At 38.8% G+C, this 23,050-nt stretch overlaps 1 protein-coding gene across 2 annotated transcripts; it reads right to left on the minus strand.

The window, feature by feature from the left end:
• Positions 1-14: 14 nt before the first annotated feature.
• On the minus strand, positions 15-22,542 carry galn (galanin/GMAP prepropeptide). 2 transcript variants are annotated; one of them, XM_034587353.1, is made up of 7 exons: positions 22,417-22,542; positions 22,199-22,279; positions 21,538-21,592; positions 19,518-19,589; positions 12,905-12,991; positions 12,368-12,439; positions 15-411 (listed from the first exon to the last, which is right to left on the minus strand). In XM_034587353.1, exons 2-7 carry the CDS (start codon positions 22,277-22,279, stop codon positions 350-352), a joined length of 429 nt encoding a protein of 142 aa, XP_034443244.1. In that variant the 5' UTR covers positions 22,417-22,542; the 3' UTR covers positions 15-349. The 2 variants fall into 2 exon arrangements, with proteins under 2 accessions (XP_034443244.1, XP_034443245.1); XM_034587354.1 differs by lacking the exon at positions 19,518-19,589.
• Between the last annotated feature and the right edge of the window lie 508 nt (positions 22,543-23,050).

Consider the following 23,050-nt stretch of genomic DNA (forward strand, 5'->3'; position numbering starts at 1 on the left):
GAAATTCAAGTTAGTCCAGTGCCATAAATGTGTTTATTTGACTCCATTCTTTTAAATCAGATGGTAGTATATTTAGATAATTATACAGTGCAGGTTTCTGATGAGAGGTCCCTATTACTTAGATGCACCTACAGTCAGCAAGCGCACACTAATCTACAGTGGAGATCAACTTTTATTTACACAGGAGCATCTGATATTTGTATTGGGAGGAATAGAGTTAAAGAAGAGTTAAGGAATCATATCTTTGGTACAAGGACAAATCTAGTGTCAGAATGTTGATGGAGCCACAGTAAGGTGACCTTTTGGGTAGCAGGAGTGTAGGAAGGTGAGTAGCAGGGATGCAGAACCATTAGGGATTGGCCAGTTCATCTGATGTCACATAGGAATGCAGGGTGTCCAACGCTCCCATCTCTGTAACACACACACACAGTTGTCTGCTTAGTTTTTTTCTAGACATGTATTTTCTATCAGACATAAGGTTTCAAGTTTAAAAAGTCAGTTAAGAATCCCCATTCTCTTCATAGATGAGAGCATGTTCACACTGAGCACATGTGACAGTTGTGAAAGAGTCTGGAGATCCCATGGTGAACGTTGTGCTGCCTGTAGCAAAGACTGTCCAAGAGCTCACTGATGCCCTGATCCAGGTCTGGGAGGGATCACCAAGGACACCATCTGCCGACTCATCAGGAGCACACACAACTGACTCACATTATGAGTTGCCGTAATGAAATTCATGCAAGTTGGATCAGCATGTGTTTTTTTGATTGATTTTCAGTGTGGTTTTGAATCCAGCCCTCAGTGGGTTTATTTGGTTTCAATTGACCGTTGTTGCATCATTTTGTTCCCAACAAATTACATAATGTACATCAGTAAAGATTTTCAACTTGAATAATTCGTTCATCAAGATCTGATTTGTGATTTAAGTGTTCCCTTAATATTTTTGAGCAGTTGTATGTATATTTGACAAATGAGAAATCAATAAATGCTGAATGTTTCACTGAAGTGCAGGGAAGTCTGCTGATGGCACTCGGTCTGCTGTTTATCCAGGGTACAACAAATAACACAATTACTGGCAAGATTTCAATTGTTTTACCTTAGTATTCTCACGACATCCAAAGGAAGATTCACAAGGTGACAAACTTCCTCCACTGATCATTTCTATATTACATTACATTACATTACATTTCATTTAGCTGCCGCTTTTATCCAAAGCGACTTACAATATTACTATGGCTTATGGCCGATCCATAGTTAAACATTTACTTATATTGCTCAAGCACTCTGTACTCTCTGGTACTAAAGCGACTGTGTCATTGTCCCTGCTTTTCATTGGATTTCTCTGTTTGAGTTAACTCTCCTAGGCTAACTGAACCCTGAATGGACCCTCATAGAAAAAGTACAGCTCTTAGATGCACTATATGAATGTGTGTCTGAATGGGTGAATGAAAAACTGTACTGTAAAGTGCTTTGAGTGGTCATCAACATCGACTAGAAAAATGCTATATAAATACAGACCATATACCATTTACATGTAATAAATGAAGTGTATTGGCAGCAATGGAGGCGTGGCTTAGCAATTTGGAAGTTAGTTGTGGTTAGCCATGCCCCCTAAGCCACTGCTAAGCCGCCTAGGAACCCAGGCCGGCTGGGTGACTGTCTGAAGGGGGAATAATGCTAAGTCTAAGTCCACAATTAAAGGTCCAGTGTGTAAGATTTAGGTGAAAGGGATCAATTGGCAGAAATTGAATGTAAAATAATCCTTGTGATGTTTTCAGTAGTGTGTTTCATAGTTTTTTTTCTTTACCCTAGAACGGGCCCTTTATATTTAAGTACTTTATATTTACATTGGGAGTGGGTCCTCTCTACGGCTGCCACCATGTTTTTATACAGTAGCCCAGACTGGACAAACTAAACACCTTTTGAGTGTTTATGACAACTGAAGGCTACCACAGGTTTTCTTTCAGGTTTGGAAGGGGAGGGTGAGGTGAGGGTTATTCAGCTGAAACATGCAACTTTTCCACTCGATGTCACTAAATTCTACACACTGAAACTTTAAGGAAGCACCACTTCACAGTTCCAATAGATTTTCTTCACTTAATAATCACCTGTTGAGAAACAAACTCTTGTCATTGGTGTCTCAGTTATAAGAAATGTGAGGTTAGCGACATCTGTGATCACAGTCAAGTGCATGCCAGGGGCCAGAGCGGGTCACATTAAATCCAAACTAAACCTGCAGGCAAACGCTGAAAGTAAATATAAAATTCTAATATTAATTATCTAAAAGTGGTCAGTAATCATGGGTTAGATGGGTTAAGGTTTAGGGTTAGGGTTAATATTCTTATATACCCTCTCTGTGAACTCTTATGTCATTATCCACTTGTAAAATACCTGTCATGTGGAAAGATTCACGCATCACTCCCTTGCACAAAGGTGGGGATGCAGTCAAACTCAATAACTATAGAAGAATTCCAATCCTTTGTTCTACTGCAAAAGTTTTTAAGAAGCTAATTTATGATAAATGATCATACTGTCATACATCTCATTTATAATAACATTTTATCACCAAATTAAAAAGAGCAATCTTCATCAATTTAGAGAAGTTATTTGATCTGGTTGACAAACTCTACTCTGTTGGTATGTCTCATATTGCTATACTATGGTTCAACTCTTATCTTCATAACAGGAAACAATTTGTTGTTATTCAAGGAAACAGATCTGACACAATAATACAAGAACGAGGTATGCCACAAGGCTCAACTCTTTGTCCACTGCACATATGTATCAATGATCTCCCCACTATTTGTTCAGAATGTTGTATTCATCTTTATGCAGATGATACGGTAATAAACACATTTCAAACTAATTTAACCCAGATTGAATCATCTGATCGTCTGATTTTAATAAAGTACAACACTGGCTTGCTGTTAACAAACTAATACTTAATAAAACTAAATCTAATATATAGATTTTTGGTTCTCACCGAAACATTACAACAAAAACTACTCGTGTTATTTCCTGTCTTGATGGCACTTCTTTGCAAAGAGTTGAACACATCAAATACCTAGGACTCATACTTGACCCTGGCATTTAAATGCCATACTGATCACATTGTAAAGAAAATGATCTATAGTTTTAGTGTTCTTTATCAATCTACACAGTTTTTCATTCACTGTAAGAAAGAAACTTGCTTTACAACTTGTTTTACAAATTCTTGATTAGGTTGATTGTATATCAGACTGCATCTAAAACTAATCTTCTTTCTCGCAAAATAGCTTATATTCGACTATTTAGATTTATTATTGGCTGCCCATTGCAGTAAGGTCAACAGGCTGCAGTTTATTTTTAAATGCATACATTTCAGTTATCCTTAGTATTTAAGACAGTGAATGGTACCATTCACTTAACCGGATCAACACACGCAAGGCACCTGGACCTGATGGCATCCCTGGTAGAGCTCTCAAGGTGTGTGCAGATCAGCTGGCAGATGTTTTCACAGACATTTTCAACCTGTCACTGCTCCAGTCTGTAGTCCCCGCATGTTTCAAGGAGACCATCATTGTCCCTGTTCCCAAAAAAACAAAAACCCTCTGCCTGAATGACTACCGCCCAGTAGCACTCACCTCCACCATCATGAAGTGTTTTGAGCGGCTAGTCAAACCATTCATCACCTCCTCCCTCCCTGACTCTCTGGACCCACTTCAGTTTGCCTACAGGCCAAATAGGTCGACTGCAGATGCCATCTCCCTCACCCTTCACACTGCCTTCTCCCACCTGGACCAGAGGGACACATATGTGAGAATGCTGTTCATTGACTACAGTTCAGCGTTCAATACCATCGTGCCCCTGAAGTTCGTCACCAAGCTCAGAGACCTTGGGCTCAACATCGCCCTCTGTGATTGGATCCTGAACTTCCTGACGGGCAGACCCCAGGCTGTGCGGATAGGCAGCACCACATCCTCCACCCTGACTCTAAACACCGGTGCCCCCCAGGGCTGTGTGCTCAGTCCTCTCCTGTACTCCCTGTTCACGCATGACTGCGTGGCCACCCACAGCTCCAACACCATCATTAAGTTTGCTGATGACACGACCGTCATAGGCCTGATCACCGGCGACGATGAGAAGGCCTACAGAGAGGAGGTCAGAGCCCTGACATCTTGGTGCCAGGACAACAACCTCTATCTCAACATCGGCAAAACAAAGGAGCTGATCGTGGACTACAGGAAGAGACAAGGAGTAGAACACGCCCCCCTCTCCATCAATGGGACTACGGTGGAGAGAGTCAGCAGCTTCAGGTTCCTCAGTGTTCGAATCAGTGATGACCTGACCTGGACTCACCACACAGACTCCATCAGGAAGACGGCCAGACAGAGGCTCTTCTTCCTCCGCAGGCTGCGGAGGCTCAACATGGATGCCAGGATTCTCTGCAACTTCTACAGGTGCACCATAGAGAGCATCCTGACTGGCTGCATCACCGCCTGGTACGGCAGCTGCACCGCCCTGAACCGTAAGGCTTTATAGAGGGTGGTGAAGTCTGCTCAGCACATCACCAGGACGGAGCTACCATCCATGGAGGACCTCTACACCCAGCGGTGTAGGAAGAAGGCCAACCGGATCATTAAAGACCCCTATCACCCCAGCCATAAACTGTTCTGCCTGCTGCCGTCTGGCCGATGGTACTGCAGCATCCGGGCCCACACCACCAGGCTCAGAGACAGTTTCATCCCCCAGGCCATAAGACTTTTAAACTCCTCCAATCTGTCATAACTCTGCACCTTAGCATATTTGCACTATTGCATATTTGCACTATTGCATATTTGCACTATTGCACACACTTGCACTATTGTTTTTCTTTTTCTTTAGGTGTATATATATATTCTAGATATGTATATTTTATTTCAAATTTTAAATTTTGATTGAGCATTGTTATAAGAGAGCCTGTGACCCAAGCATTTCATTGCAAGCGACTGCTTAATGTTATCGTTGTGCATATGACAATAAACTCTTGAATCTTGAATCCTCCAGTTATCAATTGAGACACTCTACGCAGCTCTTTTTCTCTGTTCCAGCAGTCTCTAAGGCAATTATGTTTAAAGCTTGTTCTGATTGGAATCATTTATCAGCAAATATGCGATCCATATCATTTTTCCATGTGTTCAAAAATGTCCTCTTCATATTATAGGACTAGCTGTACATGCCCCCAATATATTATAATAATAAGTATGATAATGTTCTATAATTTCTAATTGTATCAATGACAGTACTGAGATTACTGACCTTCTGATCATTCATTCATTCATTTATCTTTATTCTTTTTTTTTTCATTTGACTTGCTCTGTATTCTTTGTTTTGTTTTCTTTTGTGTGTTTCTCTGTGTGTGTGTGTGTGTTAAATATGTTGTCTAAATGTCAAAATGTACTTGTATTATTGTGTTGAGGACCCCCTTGAACATAAGATGATGGGGAGGGATTCATCCTAATAATAAATAATTTCAATAATACACGTTGGCACCAAGTCCAGGCTGCTGGTTTGTCAACAATCAAGCAATAAAATATGGACTGTTACAGTCTGAGATTGCAGAAGTAGAACGATTGGTCTTCAGCATGCTTGCTGCTACACATTGATATTCCAAATAACTAGTATGGCCTCTAGCAGGGTGCAGGCTTGCATTCTTTGTTGCAATGACCATATGACTTGCGATAAATTAAGGGGGAGAGGGCGCACAGCCCAGCCACAGCACCACCAAGTCTGGGGGTAGACACCCAGGGAGCCATGCACAGCTCCACTAAGTCTGTTTCCAGTGATCATGTTTGGACCGTAAAACCGTGGTGTGTGTGTGTGCCGATACCCTTTCCTCAGGATCTGGGACTATAATAAAGAAGCTACATACTTCTTGTATAGTAATCAACTGCTTATAGACATCAATTTGGATCGGGAAAAACATGATCAGTAACAGTTTCCACTGTACTATAAGTTTGTTGTGAGGCGGTGGCGGCACAAAATCTGACTCTCTATGCAGGAAAACCCTGATCTGAATATCTATTTATCATCTAAGGCAGTGGGGATCCATCTGATTTGCCAAATACACTGCCTAAAAAAATTAAGGGAGCACGTCAGATCTTAATGAACAAATTATACATGTTGAAATGTAATCTTTACTGATTGTACATTGTATAATTTGTTGAGAACAAAATTAGGTAACAATGGTCAATGTAAACAAAATGTGGATTCATAACCACACCGAAAATCAAAGTAAAAAATTTAAATCACAGGCTGATTCAACTTGCATCAATTCTTCCTGGGGGATATCCTCCTAGACCTGGTTCATGTCATCAGTGAGCTCCTGGACAGTCTGTGGCGGTAGTTGACGGCATCGGATACACCGACACATAGTGTCCCGTAGGTGCTCAATCGTTTGAGATTAATCGTTATATATATAAAATCTGCTGGCTGGCCTTTGCAATGAGGTCATGAAGGGTCTGAATTGGGGGAAATTTTCACCAGTCTTGCTTTGGTCAAATGTGCTCTCAAGTGTGCTCTAAGTTAAGCACTGTCTTCCATTGATTGTCTGTCAGTTCTTCTCCAAGGTCATTCTCCTATAGTCTCTTAACATCTTTCAGTGAACGAGGGATGTAATGCATATATTGTTATAGAGAACAGAAATCAGACCTTTGCGATATGGAGATAAAGAGAGATTGTGATCAAATGTATTGTTTGTTGGAAAGTAAGGTAAAGATGTTATAAAAGTGGCAAATTGAATAATTAAAAGCGCTGTTCCAACAATCTAAACTTGCCATCTACACATAAATCAGAGATAGTTTTGATGCCCTTTGAGGACCAAGCTCTAAAGGTAGAATCAGCGAGAGAAGGCGGGAAATTGTGATTATTCTTGACGGGAGAGAGCACAGAAGTTGTCTGCAACTTAAAATGCCTTTTAAATTGCAACTGAATGCTGAGTGAGTGAACGATCACTGGGTTGGAGCAAAATTGTCTTTGAGGGGGGAGTGATGGGACACATAGCACAGAATTTAGATTGAGCTGGCCAGAGGCATTTTCTATGTGAACCCAGGCCTCGTTTTTATCAGGCTGGTCTCTTTCAACCCAGTGTTACATAGACTTTATATTACAAGCCCAACAGTACTAATAATATTGGGTAGGGTAAGTTTTTTTGGCCTTCAAAGGGCACTTCTTTTAATTCTGTGTCATTCCAGATGAATGATGATATGCTACTCTCCAGTGAATTAAAGAATGCTTTTTTTTTTATTAGAATTGGTATGTTTTGAAAAAGGTAAACAAATTTTGGTAATATGATAATTTTTTAATAATTTGGCCAGCCAAAGACAGCGGGAGGTTTATCCACCTAGCCATATATTTTTTACATTACATTACAACCTGTCAAAACACAAAAACAAGAAGATTTTTTTTATCCGTTTCACTTCTTCAATCAGCAAAGCTTTAACTAAGTGCTCGACATTCGCCACATTCAGCTGTCAAAATTCTTCATGAAGAGGGAGGAAAAGGTGATCAACTCCAAGATACTTGAACCCCTTGATGACAATTCTAAATGGAAAGTGTGATGGAGAGATTAGGTTGGCTCACTGAGGCTATTTCCACACTCATATATATCTCTCCCTCTCTTAGCAACCTACATAATTCACTGTATTACTTACGCTATTCCTATCTTGTGTTAGCTTGGCAACTTAGATTTAGGAGCTAATGATGGCTTTTCTCTCTCCCTCTCACTCCCCGGCTCAGTGTGCTTGATGATCAGTTACTCCTCCACTTCCTTTAGTGATCACGGTACTTATAATCAATGTAGTTTATTTTCCAGGATGGGGGTGAGGATTAGTAGCTTCTCCAGCACCCCTAACAGCTCCCGTTCATGTTTCAAGCTAATTTTCCCCTCTCAGCAACACACCCACGGAGGAATCAACTCTGGTTATTGGCGACTCTATTCTGAGAAACGACACAGGCAACCACCGTTAAATGTATTCCTGGGGCTAGAGTGGATGACATAGTCCTATTTAAATCTTTAAATTTATCAACCCTCAACCGAAAGGTAGTTAAAGTCTCATCCTCAGCCTCGTACAGCGAAACGTGATTTCAACATTCATGTAGTTGTTGCTAATGACAGCCTTAGTTCTGCATTAATTCATTGAAAGATACACTGTTTTAATCACACACCTATAAATCACCTATGAATCCATATACTGCCAGCGAATGTCTGTAGGCTCTCATGCTGCTCAGTGGCCACTGTGTTTCACACGGATTAATAACACTGTTGCACAACGACTGTGTTTAGAGGACAGAGTTCCCCAAAAAATTCACAGATTACACTGCCACCAGTCACCACCATTTCTTGTTCTTTGATCCCTTGTGCATTACAAAGGAACAAGAAGACAGAAAGCTTCGTTTGCAATGCAAACGACATTTACACCATAAGTTTCGTTTATGGTGCTGCCTTCAGGTGCTTCACAAATTTCAACCAAGCTAAAGTCTCTTTTTTTTTATTGATTACACCTGTATTATTAAATTGTCAGTGTTGTGTTTAATTGCAGCCTCGTCCATTCACAGCTTCCTTACTGTATGTCCTGATGTTCCTGGACTCATCACCTGTATGTGTGCTTCCGTGCAGGTGTAACAAAGTCCGCCGGCTTGAGCTCTACCGCTCGGTGGAGAGTGAAGTAATGCTTTTGGGGAAATCCCGGCAAACAAGTAATAAATATATTTTTCTACATTATAGTAAACACTGAAATTATCATCTGTGCATAGCCGCCTGTCATTGTAGGAGGAGGGGTGGGGGGGTATTACTAAAATAAGCGATAGCTGCAGTCCTAATGATTTTAAATGTGCTTTAAAACAGACATCCCAGATTTCGCCTGGAAAGACAAACTACTAACTTACAAGAAAGCCCTCCAAAATGCCAGAACCTCCTATCATTCATCATTAATAGAAGAAAATAAGAACAAGCCCAGGTTCCTCTTCAGCACTGTATCCTGGCTGACTGTTCAGTACAGATCTTACAACAAACTATAGCACGAGATTTATATTAAGACCATCTTTCTGAGCTGACTGCACTAGTCTCTTCTTCTAAACTATCAACTTGTCTATTAGACCCTATCCCTATTAGACTTTTTAAGGAACTTCAATTCAATTCAGTTTTATTCGTACAGAGCCAAATCATAAAAATTGTAGAGAAACCCAACAGTTCCCACATTGAGGAAGCACTTTGGTGACTGTGGAGAGAAAAAACTTGGAGAGAGAGACCATGTGTAACCATTATGTTTCAGCATGATGGTTCTTCCTCTAATTGATAGTTACATAATAAATCTGATTAACATGTCTCTACTTACTGGCTAAGTACTGCAAGCTTTAAAGGTAGTGGTAATTAAACCTCTACTTAAAAGGCCCACTCTTGATCCAGATGTTTGAGCTAATTATAGACCCATGTCAAACCTTCCCTTCATTTCCAAAATCCTTGAAAAAGCTGTTGCTATTATTATCATAATAGCAACATTAATTACATGTTGCTAATTACTTGCACAATACTGGTTTGTTTGAAGACTTTTAATCAGGATTTAGAATCCATTACAGCACAGAAACAGCACTGTCAAAAGTTACCAATAACCTGTCATGGCATCAGATAATGGACTCGCATCTATAGTTGTACATTTGACACCATAGATCATAATCTGTTACATAGACAGTAACAACATGGATTAAAGGAACAGCACTAGGCTGGTTTAAGTTGTATTTGTCAGATAGATTCCAATTTGTGAATATTACCAATGAATCCATGCACACACAAGTTACTCATTGAGTTCCACAATGTTCTGTCCTTGGATACACTTTTCACTTTGTATATGCTTTCTTTAGGCAACATTATCACAAAGCACCACGTACACTTCCATTGTTACGCAGATGACACCCAGCTGTACTTCTATGAAGCCTGATGAATCACTTAGTTCAACTTCAGCTATGTCTTTAGGTGATAACACCTGGTTGGTTACCAAGAACTTTTTACTTCTAAATTCAGACAAAACTAAAGTCATTGTAATTGGCCCTAAACACCTTCAAACAAATATTGCCTGACCCGATAGGCACTTTGGATGGCATTTGCTTGGCCCCCAGCTCTACTGTGAGGAACCTTGGAGTTTTGTTTGATTTGGACATGTCATTTGACCCACATATAATACAAGTCTCAACTACAAACTAGTCCATGCCTTTGTTACCTTTGTTAATTTGTTTGCGTGGATTGTTGTAATCTTTTATTTTAGGATGTCCTAGGAAGTCTGAGAAAAGCCCCTAGTTGTTCCAAAATGCTGTATCTTACTCCTGTCTAAGCCTCTCTGAATTGGCTCCGTGTAAAATTCGGAATAGAATTCAAAATCCTGCTTAACAATCAGGCCCCATCATATATTAAAGAGCTCATAGCACTATATTGTCCAAATAGATCTCTTCGCTCCGTTAACACAGGCTTCCAGCTCCCAATCGGGGTTTAGCAGGCAGACACCACCTCTAAATTTGAGATCAGACTTAAAACATTCCTTTTTGATAAAGCTTATAGTTGGAGCTGGCTTAGGAGAGCGCTAAACTATCCCTCTGTTATTCTATAGACCTAGACTGCTGGGGGAACTCCCACCATGCAAGGAGCACTTCTCTCTCACCCTCTCTCTATGTCTCTAACCCCCATTTATTTAAATATCACTAACTTGTTTTTTTCCTTCCCAGTGTCTCTCTCTCTCTCTCTCTCTCTGGCTCTCTTTCACTGTATTCTGCAAGTATATCTGACTCCCGAGCTGAAGGATCCAGACAACACCAATTGTTATTATTATTATCATCATTATTATTATTATTATTATTATTATTATGCACATACCTCTCCAAAAGAACTTTTTCTGTAGTTCTGGGTACCTCCAATTCCTCAACAGCTCAGTTGAGGTGTGGTGTCCCTCAGGGCTCCATTCTTGGTCCCCTTCTATTTTCTATATACATGCTGCCTATTGGACAGGTTATCCAAAACCATGATGTGCTTTATCATTTTTATGCTGACCGTTAAAACCCACAGATCCTAGCAGCCTGGTAAATCTCACAACTTGCCTTGCTGATATCAAATCCTTAAATTTGATGATGATAAGTCTGAAGTCATTCTGTTTGGTCCCCTCAATTCCATCAGCTTATTGAGTCTGTGAAATAATATTTAGCTGACTGCTAGGAATCTAGAGGTAATGTTTGATGCTAACCTTTATATTGACGACCAAGTCAAAAATGATTTTAATCATGTTTCTTCCAGCTCAAGATAATTTCTAAAATTAAGTCGTTTTGATCTACAAAAAGTTGTACATGCTTTTATGTATTCGAGGCCTCTATTTGGGTATCAGCTAGAGATCCCTCCACCGCCTCCAGCTGGTACAAAACACTGCACACTGGCTTTCTGTTAGATTTCAAATTAATTTAAAAATGTTATCGCTCACTTTTAAAGCCTTACATGGCCTTGCATCTACATCTATTTCAAATTTATTGACCTGGTATGTGTCCTCTCGTATGCTGAGATCTGCAGTTGGAGCCCTACTGGTTACTCCTAGGTCACAGTCTGATACAAAGGGTGATCAATCTTTTGCCATTAAAAAGAAAAGTGCTGTATAAATAAAGTTTATTATTACTATATTATTATATTTCTCTGTCTGACATTTTCTTATGTACAAATACTTTAATATTGTTATTTTGTTTATGTGCTCTATACATATGGCATCTAATGCACTTCTGTCCATCCTGGGAGAGGGACACATGTGTCTCTCTCTGAGGTTTCTAGGTTTTTTGTAGTTTTTCTTACTCTTGCTGAGGGTTAAGGGCAAAAGATGTCCTACCTTGCTAAGCCCTGTAAGACATACTGTGATTTGTGAATATGGGCTATGCAAATAAAATTTGATTGATTGATTATACCTTATAATTTAATGGGCGGCATGCAAATGTCTGGAATAATTTACATCAAGGTTATTGGTAGTCTGTTTTCCAATCCAACACTTTTGTATCGGAATAATGGACATTTAGCCTCTGTAGCTTGGTAGTAAGCCTTTAGAAGTTTTGTATGTTTTAGTATTTGGCTTTATAAAGATGAATGTCAAATTTGGCCCATATTGTTGTATGAGTTCATAATCACCACACATTCATAGATTCTCATTTCTACCTCAGCTTGCTCAAAGTTAATGGTATCTTTGTATTTAATATCCTGCAAGGATGAGTTGTAAGTCGAGGCATTTCTTCATGTTTTGGCATCACAAGCAAAAAAACTGTTGGAAACAATAGCTTTGTGTGAGTGCATGTGCTGAGCCTCTGCTGAAGTTAGTTTAGACAGAAATGATAAGCATACCTTTAAGTTTGAGGTATGAGAGGAAGTCAATGATGGTGTGGATGAGGTCTTCATCTGCTATTCTTAGGGTACCTGTGGAGGCAGAGCAACAAAGTTCAGTCTTATGTCATCTAAAGTTAGCTATAGACTGTAAGGTTAGCTCTGGTAACAACACATGGGGAAATTAATATCTCCAGATACCGTTACACCTTCATACAAGGACAAATCTTTTTGGAATCCCTCAACAGTTGTTCAACATGAAAGTGATGGGAATTACAGATAAAATTGAACTAATCAATGTCTGGTATGAATTAATCAGTATTTTAGGAAAAAACTGTGAACTTTAAACAAAATATGAAGGCCTATTAAATGACCAGAGCCACTGAAGTTTGCTTGGGTGTAGTTAGGTTGTTTTAAGATGTCTGAAATGTTTCATTGTTTTAGCTTTACACATCAGCCAACTTTCGAAGAGATGGAGAGAGTACCATGAAGATGTAAAATAAAATCTATACAATATCGTAAGATTGTCCTGATTCTGTGAGTGAAAGACAGACAGACCTGTTCTGAAGTCTTCCTCCTGACCCATATCTCTCTTGCCAGCCAGACCCGGCTTGTCTCCTAATGTCCGGTGTCCATCTATTCCATCTGGACAATGAGGGGTGAGCACAATCGATACAGTCATGTGAACAGCAGATTGGTCAGCTGAGTATTTCATTGTTTCCTACACTACGTTAAATTCACTTGAAATTCCAGTAATGGCATGATGTAAAGTTAAAAGTTCAGTTCACTTTGATGAAAGGATATGTATAAATTTATTTTTCTCCAGGATTTCCATATTTCAGCTGTAAATTTAATTATTTTATGTTTGATTGCACTAAAAATACAGTATCTGATTAGGATTTATCAAGTCCTAAATATTCCACCTTTACATTGAACACATACACACTGAACACATGGCACACTTCTATCTAGTTTTTATAAAAGAAGATAAAAGTCATTGTTGTACACAATATATTTTGACATAAATTTTGGGTTTGTAATCATGTGGGTTTATTACCAAACTTGTACGGACCAACTGCAGGGCTTGGCTCACAGAATTGCAGTAAAACAAATAAATAAATGGCACATTTACAATGGGATCACACAAGGAAATGCATTAGAATAATAATGACAATAAAGACAAAAAATAATGGACCAGCAAAGTGCTGTGGTGGTAGGTACATCATTAACTCTCATTGTATAATTAAAGAGTTTTCATGGGCCTAAAGATAGGGAAATGTCATGGTCAGAGTTCAAAGTCCTCATTCAATGAGCTCGCCAACAATTAAACATTTGGTAAACCACCTATTTCAAATTGTTTTATCAACTGTCCATTCTGAAGGCATGAGTGAATGAGTGAAGTAATACTTTCGTATCCGCTACCTTCTATTTTTACAAACTGAGGCTCATATATAATTTTTAAGATGATATGCATTTTTTCAATTGATTTAAATTGATGGGCATGTATATTCACTCCACCTTAGAAAAATCCGATAATTTAAACAGAACTAGAAGGGCACTCGGTAGAGCGCATACATCCATCAAGGTCCAACAGTCTCCATATGAAAACCACTTTTAAATTTACTAGATCCATATGTTTATTTGGATCTGCACCAATTTACACAAGCTCAAATAATTAGTCCATGAACATGTCTGGTTATTTTCAAGAGCCATAATTATTCTCTGAATCCCATCTCGCATTGTTAGAGAAACTATAAAGCGTTCTTCCCTGACCCATACCTAATCCGTTAACCAAGTTTTTGTGGTAATCCGTCAGGTAGTTTGTGCATAATCCTGTAAATTAGCAAGCGAAGAAACAATCAAACCGCACTGATAACAACCTTCTTGGCGGAGGGCTACCAGCCTTTTTCAGATATGAGTTTTCATCTTTAAAGTTCATGTACTCATCGCATCACTTAACTCTATGAGTGGTCATGATGTGTGATTGAAGAGGAGAGGGGCTAAGTAGCAAGAATTGTTGACTCATTTTAGGTGCTTCCTCACTAGCTAAAGTAGTGCTTGAGCTGCTAACCCCTGAACTTTATGTGCATGCATTAACTGTAAGCATTTAAATCCAATTAAAAAAAATTACATTCAATGACACGAGGGGGGAAAAAATATTTTAAGTGTTTTGTCTGTCAAATACAAACTGCTCCTCTGCCAGTCTCTGCTTTTGATCTTTATATTTATAATTATATATAAAAGCCATGTTTTTGTAGTGTGTCTTGTACACTTACATAATATATTATGCTTCATATTATATTATGCTTCATAATATATTTTCCAAGTCAATTTTTGGTGTTTCACCTTTTCAAGATGGTACAAAGTCTAGAGACAGACTAGAAACAATGGCAGTAAGAGGGGTATGACATGAAACAAAGGTTCCCTGACTGGGAATCCAAATTTCAAAGTTGCATGTTATAAGGTTCCAACCTTAACAAGAATGTCCTCCTGTAAAAAAATTTGACAATATGTGGTCTGTGCATGCAGCTCATTGGTCCCATAGTTAGATTTTATAATTAGGTGACCTCTAATAGTCAATTACGGAAGTATATAAACAAGTTTTAACAGTTAAAGTAAATAAAGTAAGTCAGGTGACACGCAGAGAGGGATGGGTTGACTGTTTGTCCAAACACTCCAGTCAGGATTCCTGTGTGAAACTGATGCCTAAACCTAACCAAACTATGACTTTTCCATAACCTTAACCACGTGATAATTATAGTTGCCATAATAACATAAGCCCGCTGCTGGTACACTACTTCGACTCATATCTGAGGTATGGGACAAAAGACCAATATGTAGGTTGTAATGTATGTAATGTAAGTTTTGATAACCACCATTCAGCCACCAAAAATATAAAGCATCTACTTACAGTACGTGAACATTTAATGATTTTTGTTTTACATCAAAAGAGTCGGGAGTAAAACAATCCCTGTCTGCATTATTGCTACATTACAGTAAGGTATATTAGTCTAAAATAAAACTGAATAGACAAATATTTTTGTTACCTTTAACAAAGAGGTCATGTTCTAATTGCTGTTGATCTGTTTGTCTCTTCACAGGTTTACACAAAAACTGCAAAACCCATTATCTCCTGGTGTAAGGATTGGGCATAATCCAAAGAAGAATTAATACAATTTTGGCACAGTTCCAGACAAAGTGGAAGATATATATATATATATATATATATTTATCACTATGGCATTTTTGACAATTTTGTTGATTTCTCAGCAAATAATGGTTAAAAAAGTCATGCATGTTTAGAGGACTGATATGTATGTGTATGCAGTTTGGTCAAGCTTGAGTGAATGTGAAGGACCCATATTGTGTAAAATGCATTTTGTAGGGGTTTTACTATCCGTAATTTATTGAAGGGGGTCAGTAGGGACCCTCAAAGTATGAAAACAGTCACTCCACAGACTTTTTCACACAGTCCATTCTAAGAAATATGTTTTCGAAACGTCTCGTTTCATACTTCCTATCCGTATGATGTCATTCGGGATCGCACCCATCTCTCAGCCCCACCCAGTCGGTACCAGTCCAGCCCCCGAACCCACCACCCTTGCTCCCCGTCACCTCCACCTCTCCACACCGAACTCGACAGTAAGCAGACATGTTGCTGAGCTAGCAGCTTGTTAGCTACCACAGGATAACCACAACAAACAACACTGAAGAAACACTGCAGCGTGGAGGGATGCAAGGAAGAGAATGTGTCCGTGCACATTCCTCCTAAGAACGTCACTGTTTGAGACCAGCGGTTACGCTTTATTTCTTCTGACGTGCCGTGTCGGTGTGCTCAGTATTGAAACTCTGTTGTGAAACTCCGTACTGTAACTCAGTACGTTACTCCTACATTGTCCGACTGTACTTTTAAAACTTGAACAAACATGAGGACGGTGTAACTTACCGTTCAGAAACATCCTGTTGTAACCGACTGTAAATATGTGGCTGGTCTTCTATAGCCGCAAACATAACAACGGGACTTTCAGCTGTGTTTACCAGAGAGATCGTAAATACGCCAGAATGAGACCGGTGATAGGCCTGTTCGCGTGTCACTCAAAGTGCAGTCAGCCAATCAGAGGAGAGGCTCAAGAGGCAGGTGAAAACAGCCTGTTCTGTCTGCAGCTCCAGAGAGAGGCAGCAGAGAGGACATGGAAATACACATTGCAGCAGTTTTTTTTACTTTAAACCACTGATATATCATCTTAGGGGGACCAATAGCTCAAATTAAATCCCAGAAAGGTGTAAAATATAGGCCCTTTAAGGAGAATCTTGGTGGAGGTACCTGCTCTGTGAGTTTCAATTTTAATTATTTAATGTGTTGAAGATAAGACACACCCTGTATAATAAATGGTCTGTATTTATGTAGCATGTCTAGTCTTGATGACTACTCAAAGGTTTTTAAAGTACAGTTTTTGCAATTCACCCATTCAGGCATAAACATTCATACAGTGCATCGATGTGCTATCTCAGGGGCAAGGTTCTGGAGGTTCAGGAATGGGGGAGAATAGGGTTGAATAACCAGACTTCTGGTTAGTGGACAACCCACTTTCACTCCTGAGCCACAGCCATGCACCACTGTATAACTGTACTATTTATTTAGAGGATTTTGAATCCAATATCATCATCAATTCATCATTACATTCTTTTCGGGAATAATATCTTCGGAGATGCAGTTAAACAAATTGAAACAATGAAAGATGTTCATGTTGTCTTGGCTCCAGTGGAAATTAGAGTCAGAATGAAACACTGATCACAATTTAAAAGAACTGACTCTGATCATGTGCTCCCCTCTCTGAAAATCCAGGCAAAAGCCCCTAAAATAAGCAAAAATAAAATATTGCCGCTTGATTTAAAACCAAATTTAAATTGGATGAACTACTGAGGTTTATGTTAACTTGACCAATTACTTTAATTTCGCTCCAGTCTGCTTTAACCGTCAAACCTCCTTTATCATTCATCTTTGATTTCAAGTCCAGTGTGTGGGAATATAAAGCTAAGATGGAAAATGCCCTAATGATAACAGCACAATAGCTCTGTATAAGTCACGTTCAAGGATAACTGTTTCACAGCAAATGAGAACACAATAAAAGTGTAAAATAAAAAGAATAAGAAGAACGATGATTCAATCTAAATCAATACAAATTAGATCAAAGGTTTAACAGAAACCTGACAAATTAAAATGCAACAAAAGGTAAAATACATTAGAAATGAGAGAAACTAGAATTATAGCATTGCAGTTCTATCCCTCCACCAACACGTGCAGTTTCGGTTTACATAATTTTTTCCCCACAAATTCATAAATAGTCACTGTGATCCTTACCTTTAACCACTGAAAAAAATCAGTTAATTTTCGAGTCCAAGTCACAACTGATCAAAAGTTGAAGAAATTACCTCAAGGTGGTCTTGGAATATCACATTCAAGAGAAAATGGATGCGTTTTGTGCGGCCAACGTGACCTTATCTTTTGACTTTTTACCAGCAAAATCAGTTAATAAATGAGTTAAAGTGATTATGTGCCAAATTTGAAATAATTTTCTTGAGGTGTTACGGGGATATAACATTCACAAGGCAAAACACGTGTGAAGTTGACCTTTGACCAACAAATTTGAATCAGGTAATCCATGAGTCCAAGTGCATTGTGAAAGATGTAATGAAATTCCCTTTGGGCGTTCTTGACATATCACGTTCACAGCAATGTGAATGACCTTGACCTTATGACCTTTGAGCAACAAAATCTAATCATTACATCTTTGAGTCCAAGTGAATATTTGAACCAAATTTAAAGACATTCCCTTAGGCTAATTTTAAGATATCACGTTCAAGAAAACATTAACGGCAACTGTGACCTTGACTTTTGACTACCAAAATCAAAGCAGTTCATCCTTGAGTCCAAGTGAATACCATACTGCTTGTGTGGTGTCCGCAAGCCCTGACATTCATATTCGACTTGAAACGAGGTCATTTGCACAGTGTTTTAAGCCTAAAAGTCTACAGGAAGTGGCTAAGCTAGCGGACGTAGCCACACATGAATTTTTATTTTTCGGGGGACTATCCCTTTAAGTATCAAACTTATTTTACCAATAGATGTCTGCAAGGGTGGAAACAAACAGCAACTCTCCCATTTTGTAACTTGCTTACTAACTTTTAACTGTAACAAGCTGCTGTAGGTGCAAAGAATATCTTCTTTAAACTTGGCTAACCTGTTCCTACAGTATACATCTATGAACACACAAGGGAACTATTTAATTTTGGTGTAAATCCAGATCAGGAGGCATCCATTCAACTTTTTTTTCCACTTTTTACTCTTGGTGAGGGTTAAGAACAGAGAATGTTGCACCTTGTTAAGCCATATGAGACAAATTGTGATTGTTTTTTACATTTTCACTAATTTCCCAGGTAACAATTCTTTCAAACTTGATAAAAAACATTGGGCATATTTAGGGGGGTGATATCTATGTAAACAATTTGGTGGTCCTTGATTCAATTTAAGGGGACTGTTTGGCATCTGGGTAAGTATGAGCTCTGTGCCATTCTAGTTTATACTGTGTTGATGTTTTATCCAAGAAACTTTTCACAACAGCCGTGGATTTCAGAATTTCTGACAGTTATGGGACCTCCTACTGTGGGAAGACAATTATGCACATGCCAACAGCCTGTAGAAAAATGGAAGCAGTGCCCTTCATTGGGAATGTCATATAAATAAAATATACTATTAACATTAATATAATAATTTCAGCTAACAATATTGTCTGTTATCATTCTAATGACTAGCTGAACACCATGGCTAATTAAATATGGTGTAACTAGTTAGCAGTGGAGGTGACCATTTTAGAATATTCTCATAAGATGGAGTATAATTTTTTCCTATTCTTCCCATTTTTTGACAATGGGTAAACAGTGTGTAATCTCTCTGTACCAGAGTCTTCCTTACCCAACAGACACTCATATGAGATCAACATGAAAGCACAGAGAGAAATGCTAAACTTGGATGCATAAGCACAAAGAGCAGCAGGATGACAGACGTCCTACCCTGATGACTGGCAAAAGCAGCTTAGAGGATAGATGTTTGGACAGAGCAATTCTAGGCATGACACCAAGGCCCTGCAGCGGCCGTATGTTTCTATCTTACATTGAGTGACCAGCTCATCTCTGCCTCTGGCACTGGGAGAATCCTTTATCTGAATTAGGTGATCAATACGACCTGAAACACAGGATGAGGCAGGGGCAACCTTTACCTAGGCTTCACACACACACACACACATACACACATGGATACCCAGGGTTCACTTTATGTCCCTCAAAAGGTAATGAGGCAATCTTTAAATTACACTAAATTACCTCACACATTGGAGACAGTGGACAGGGACAAAGAAAGAAAACAGCATTGATTCACGGAATATGAGTTAAACTGTGTTGTATAAGCTATGTTACATAAGCAGCATTTTCAGGCAATACATGTACAAACTTAGAGTGAGTAAAATGTGAAAATTATGCTCAGTGGTTATAATGTAGCAATAGATGCACAGAGAGCTGAGGTTCACAAATAAAAGCTTGCATACATGTCCCACTTTTGGTCGAAGCTATACTTAAAGGACTACTTAAATCCTTTGGAAAATCAGCCTTTTCACTTTCATGACAAGAGGTAGATGAGAAGATCAACCCCACTCCAGTACCTGTCTGTTATATATGAAGATACAGCCTGGAAACAGGTTAAAACCTTATCTGATTCTGTCAAAAGTCAGCACCTAACAAGAACTCTAAAGTACACTACTTCACGTTATAACTAACTTGTTTAATCTGTAAAAATGTTATTTAGCAATTTGGTTTTTGCATAGACAGGTGGACAGAAACACCACTCTGTGTATATAAGATGCTGCTTGCAAGCACATTTACCATATGGACTTCATGTGCCATTTGTCATTTTCCTGTCTGGCACCCATGTAGTGAAAAATACATGTGCTGGCCTTAAAATTAGTTGTGGTCAGGCACATCTTTGGCACACTGCAGTGGACAGCAATCAAGATTTTATCAACATAAACCTTGTCAACAATCAGTGATATTTCACTGTTATTATTTGGAGAAATATTGGTACTATGCACTTGTAGGCTGTTACACAATGTGAGCATACTGTGCTTGTTAAACACACAGATCTGCTTGTGTGTGCAGTCAAAACCATTTCCTCTGCAGAGTGTGCTCTCTAAGTGCTTGGCAAATCCTCCATTACAATATCAATCTTCCAAGGTGACAGCTCACCTGGCTTCTAAAGGGAATGAATGGTTTATTGGATGCTACGACCAAAACCTACCCATGATAAATTAAGAAACTAAGTACAACTGGTACACGTGTTTGGTAGTGACTTTTTTTTGCTGTTAAACTAACAAACGTGCATCTTGAAATGTCCTAAATGCATTTGCACCACATGCTTTCGACCATGAGATGAGAGTTAGATCATTATAAGGTGATATTATGGTAATGTTATTAATGTTAACATTGTTAGGCTTCCACTTTCACATCAGAACTACAAAATAACATGGAACCTTTAAACAGCAGTGCAGCTGGAGTGCTGCTTTAGTTTCTAAATAGTAGGAGAACATTTTTTAATGTGAAGTAATGTAACTTCAGATATTTAGTAGAATAATCTCTTTTATTCTGCCTTTTTTCAGATTCAGGGATTGTATTAATGCAAATTCAGATATGAATATGTATTCATACATATCTGTCTCACACAGGTTCGGAGCATGATAAATTCACTTCAGCAGCTGAGAATGGATGGAGGACCAAAGTTATCTACAGACCCTTCACCCAGTAGATATTCATACTTGTCATAGAAGAAAAACGCATACTAATAACATTAACAAAGGCTTTACTCCATTGAGTACCCAGGTAAACTATGTCAATAAGTTAGCAGGCACAGGCCTGAAACTGGTTTGGCTTAATGGAATGCAGTATCATTCTGTATATTAAAGTAATATTGATGTTCTGACAACATGCAGGTAATCCAAAAGTGTCCAAATTTGTGGTGGCTTCACATCATATTTTTTCCCGTCAGCTGATATGTGTGTGTGTGTGTGTGTGTGTGTGTGTGTGTGTGTGTGTGTGTGTGTGTGTGTGTGTGTGTGTCCGTGCACATGTATGCAGTCAGTACTTACGTGGACCCAACAAGTAACCAGCACTGTTCAGAGTCCAGCCTCGCTTCTCCTTCGCCTGGATGCAGGATGCAGAGACACACAATGATCAATACCACAGGTTTACTGGTAAATGTTGACTGTTTTTAATGAGGCTGTGTAAAATTGTGTCTTAAAAATGAGTTTGCCAAGTCAGTAATTGAATACTATTTCTATAACCACTTTCTCTATGTTGTTGTTGACTCACCATCCTTCTGAACATTTTAACCACACACACACACACAAACACACACATACACATACTTTACTGAAGTTTTTAAACAGCCAAATGTACCTGAATTATTTCAACTAAACTCTCATTTTAAATACTATGCACTCTTTGACAAATTGTATAGCATTTAAGTTGATTTAAAAGAGCTGATCATAAGGTGACTTTGCTCACAACAGCACTGCAATTTGTGTAGATTTATCAAACACATATTTGACTTCTGTGAACAAAATTCTTGTATACCTGTATTGTATTTTGTTTGACTATTTTATAAAAAAAATTTGACTGTGATTTGGGGAATTCTTTTATATCATTGCTCATTTGTTACCCTTCCATTATCATTTTGTATATCTGATAGTACATGAAACTTGCTTAACCCATGAACAATAAACCGGTGCTGGATGTTACACATCTTACCGCAATGACCAAACCGATGGTCTCTGAGAGAGTTGCACAGAAGATGAGCGACACGCAAAAAAATCCAAAGCACTTCTGCATCTGAAACAGAGAGACAAGAAAGTGAAGGATTTGAAAGCTATTCTGCCGAATACGAATCTCAAATATTTTGTTCAACATTCACTTTTTCCAGAGAATAAAAAAAACGTCGTATAAAGTTTATAAAAACAGTAACTAACCTTTGATGTGACTCTCCGCCGTCAGTTCTGCTCTGAATTCACAGGTTGCTGTGTAACTCCGTGGTTGGGATGAGACGAGGACTCCGCGCACCTTTTATTATCCTTCCACCCCGAGCCCGCTGCTGTCAGGTGGCGTCAGCAGCCCCCTCCTGCAGGCAGGATGGCAGGTCACGAACACAACGCATAATGAAATTCTATAATATTATATAATCGTCAGATTTTTCTTTGTCGCCCTCGGAGACATGAGATTAAATTTAAAAAGGGGGAAATAGACTACGCCTGCCTGATTCCTCTGTCCTAATTTAATATCGGACTTTAACATGCTTACATGCTCCACGGAGTTTCAAGTCTGAGTAACAATCAAACGTCTTCTTGTCAATAATCAGCATCGATTTAATTTGAATAGTCTACTATGACCGTTTCTTGCTTAATTACTTATTTCGTTGGATTTTACTTAGCACAGTATATCACATTTATTAAATGGTGTTTTTGTACCAGTGGTAAAAGAGCAGTAGCAGGGCAGTTGCTCAAATTTCAAAAGGGGCTCATGGAAAAAGGCTCATATGCCGACATAACTTAAACCTACAATTTGCTGTTGAGGGGGACTTCCTCTCTTTACGAGGCATGTTTGCAC

The sequence above is a fragment of the Hippoglossus hippoglossus genome, chromosome 6 (assembly GCF_009819705.1).
Source record: "Hippoglossus hippoglossus isolate fHipHip1 chromosome 6, fHipHip1.pri, whole genome shotgun sequence".
Lineage (NCBI taxonomy): Eukaryota > Metazoa > Chordata > Actinopteri > Pleuronectiformes > Pleuronectidae > Hippoglossus > Hippoglossus hippoglossus.

Excerpts from the sequence above, each read along its gene's own strand:
- galn (XM_034587353.1), bottom strand. The coding sequence starts at position 22,279 with ATGCAGAAGTGCTTTGGATTTTTTTGCGTGTCGCTCATCTTCTGTGCA. Across the intron at positions 19,590-21,537 it reads TGGTTACTTGTTGGGTCCAC|GTCGTATTGATCACCTAATT; the intron begins GTAAGTACTGAC and ends CCTGTGTTTCAG. Across the intron at positions 412-12,367 it reads CTCATACCTCAAACTTAAAG|AGATGGGAGCGTTGGACACC; the intron begins GTATGCTTATCA and ends TGTGTGTTACAG.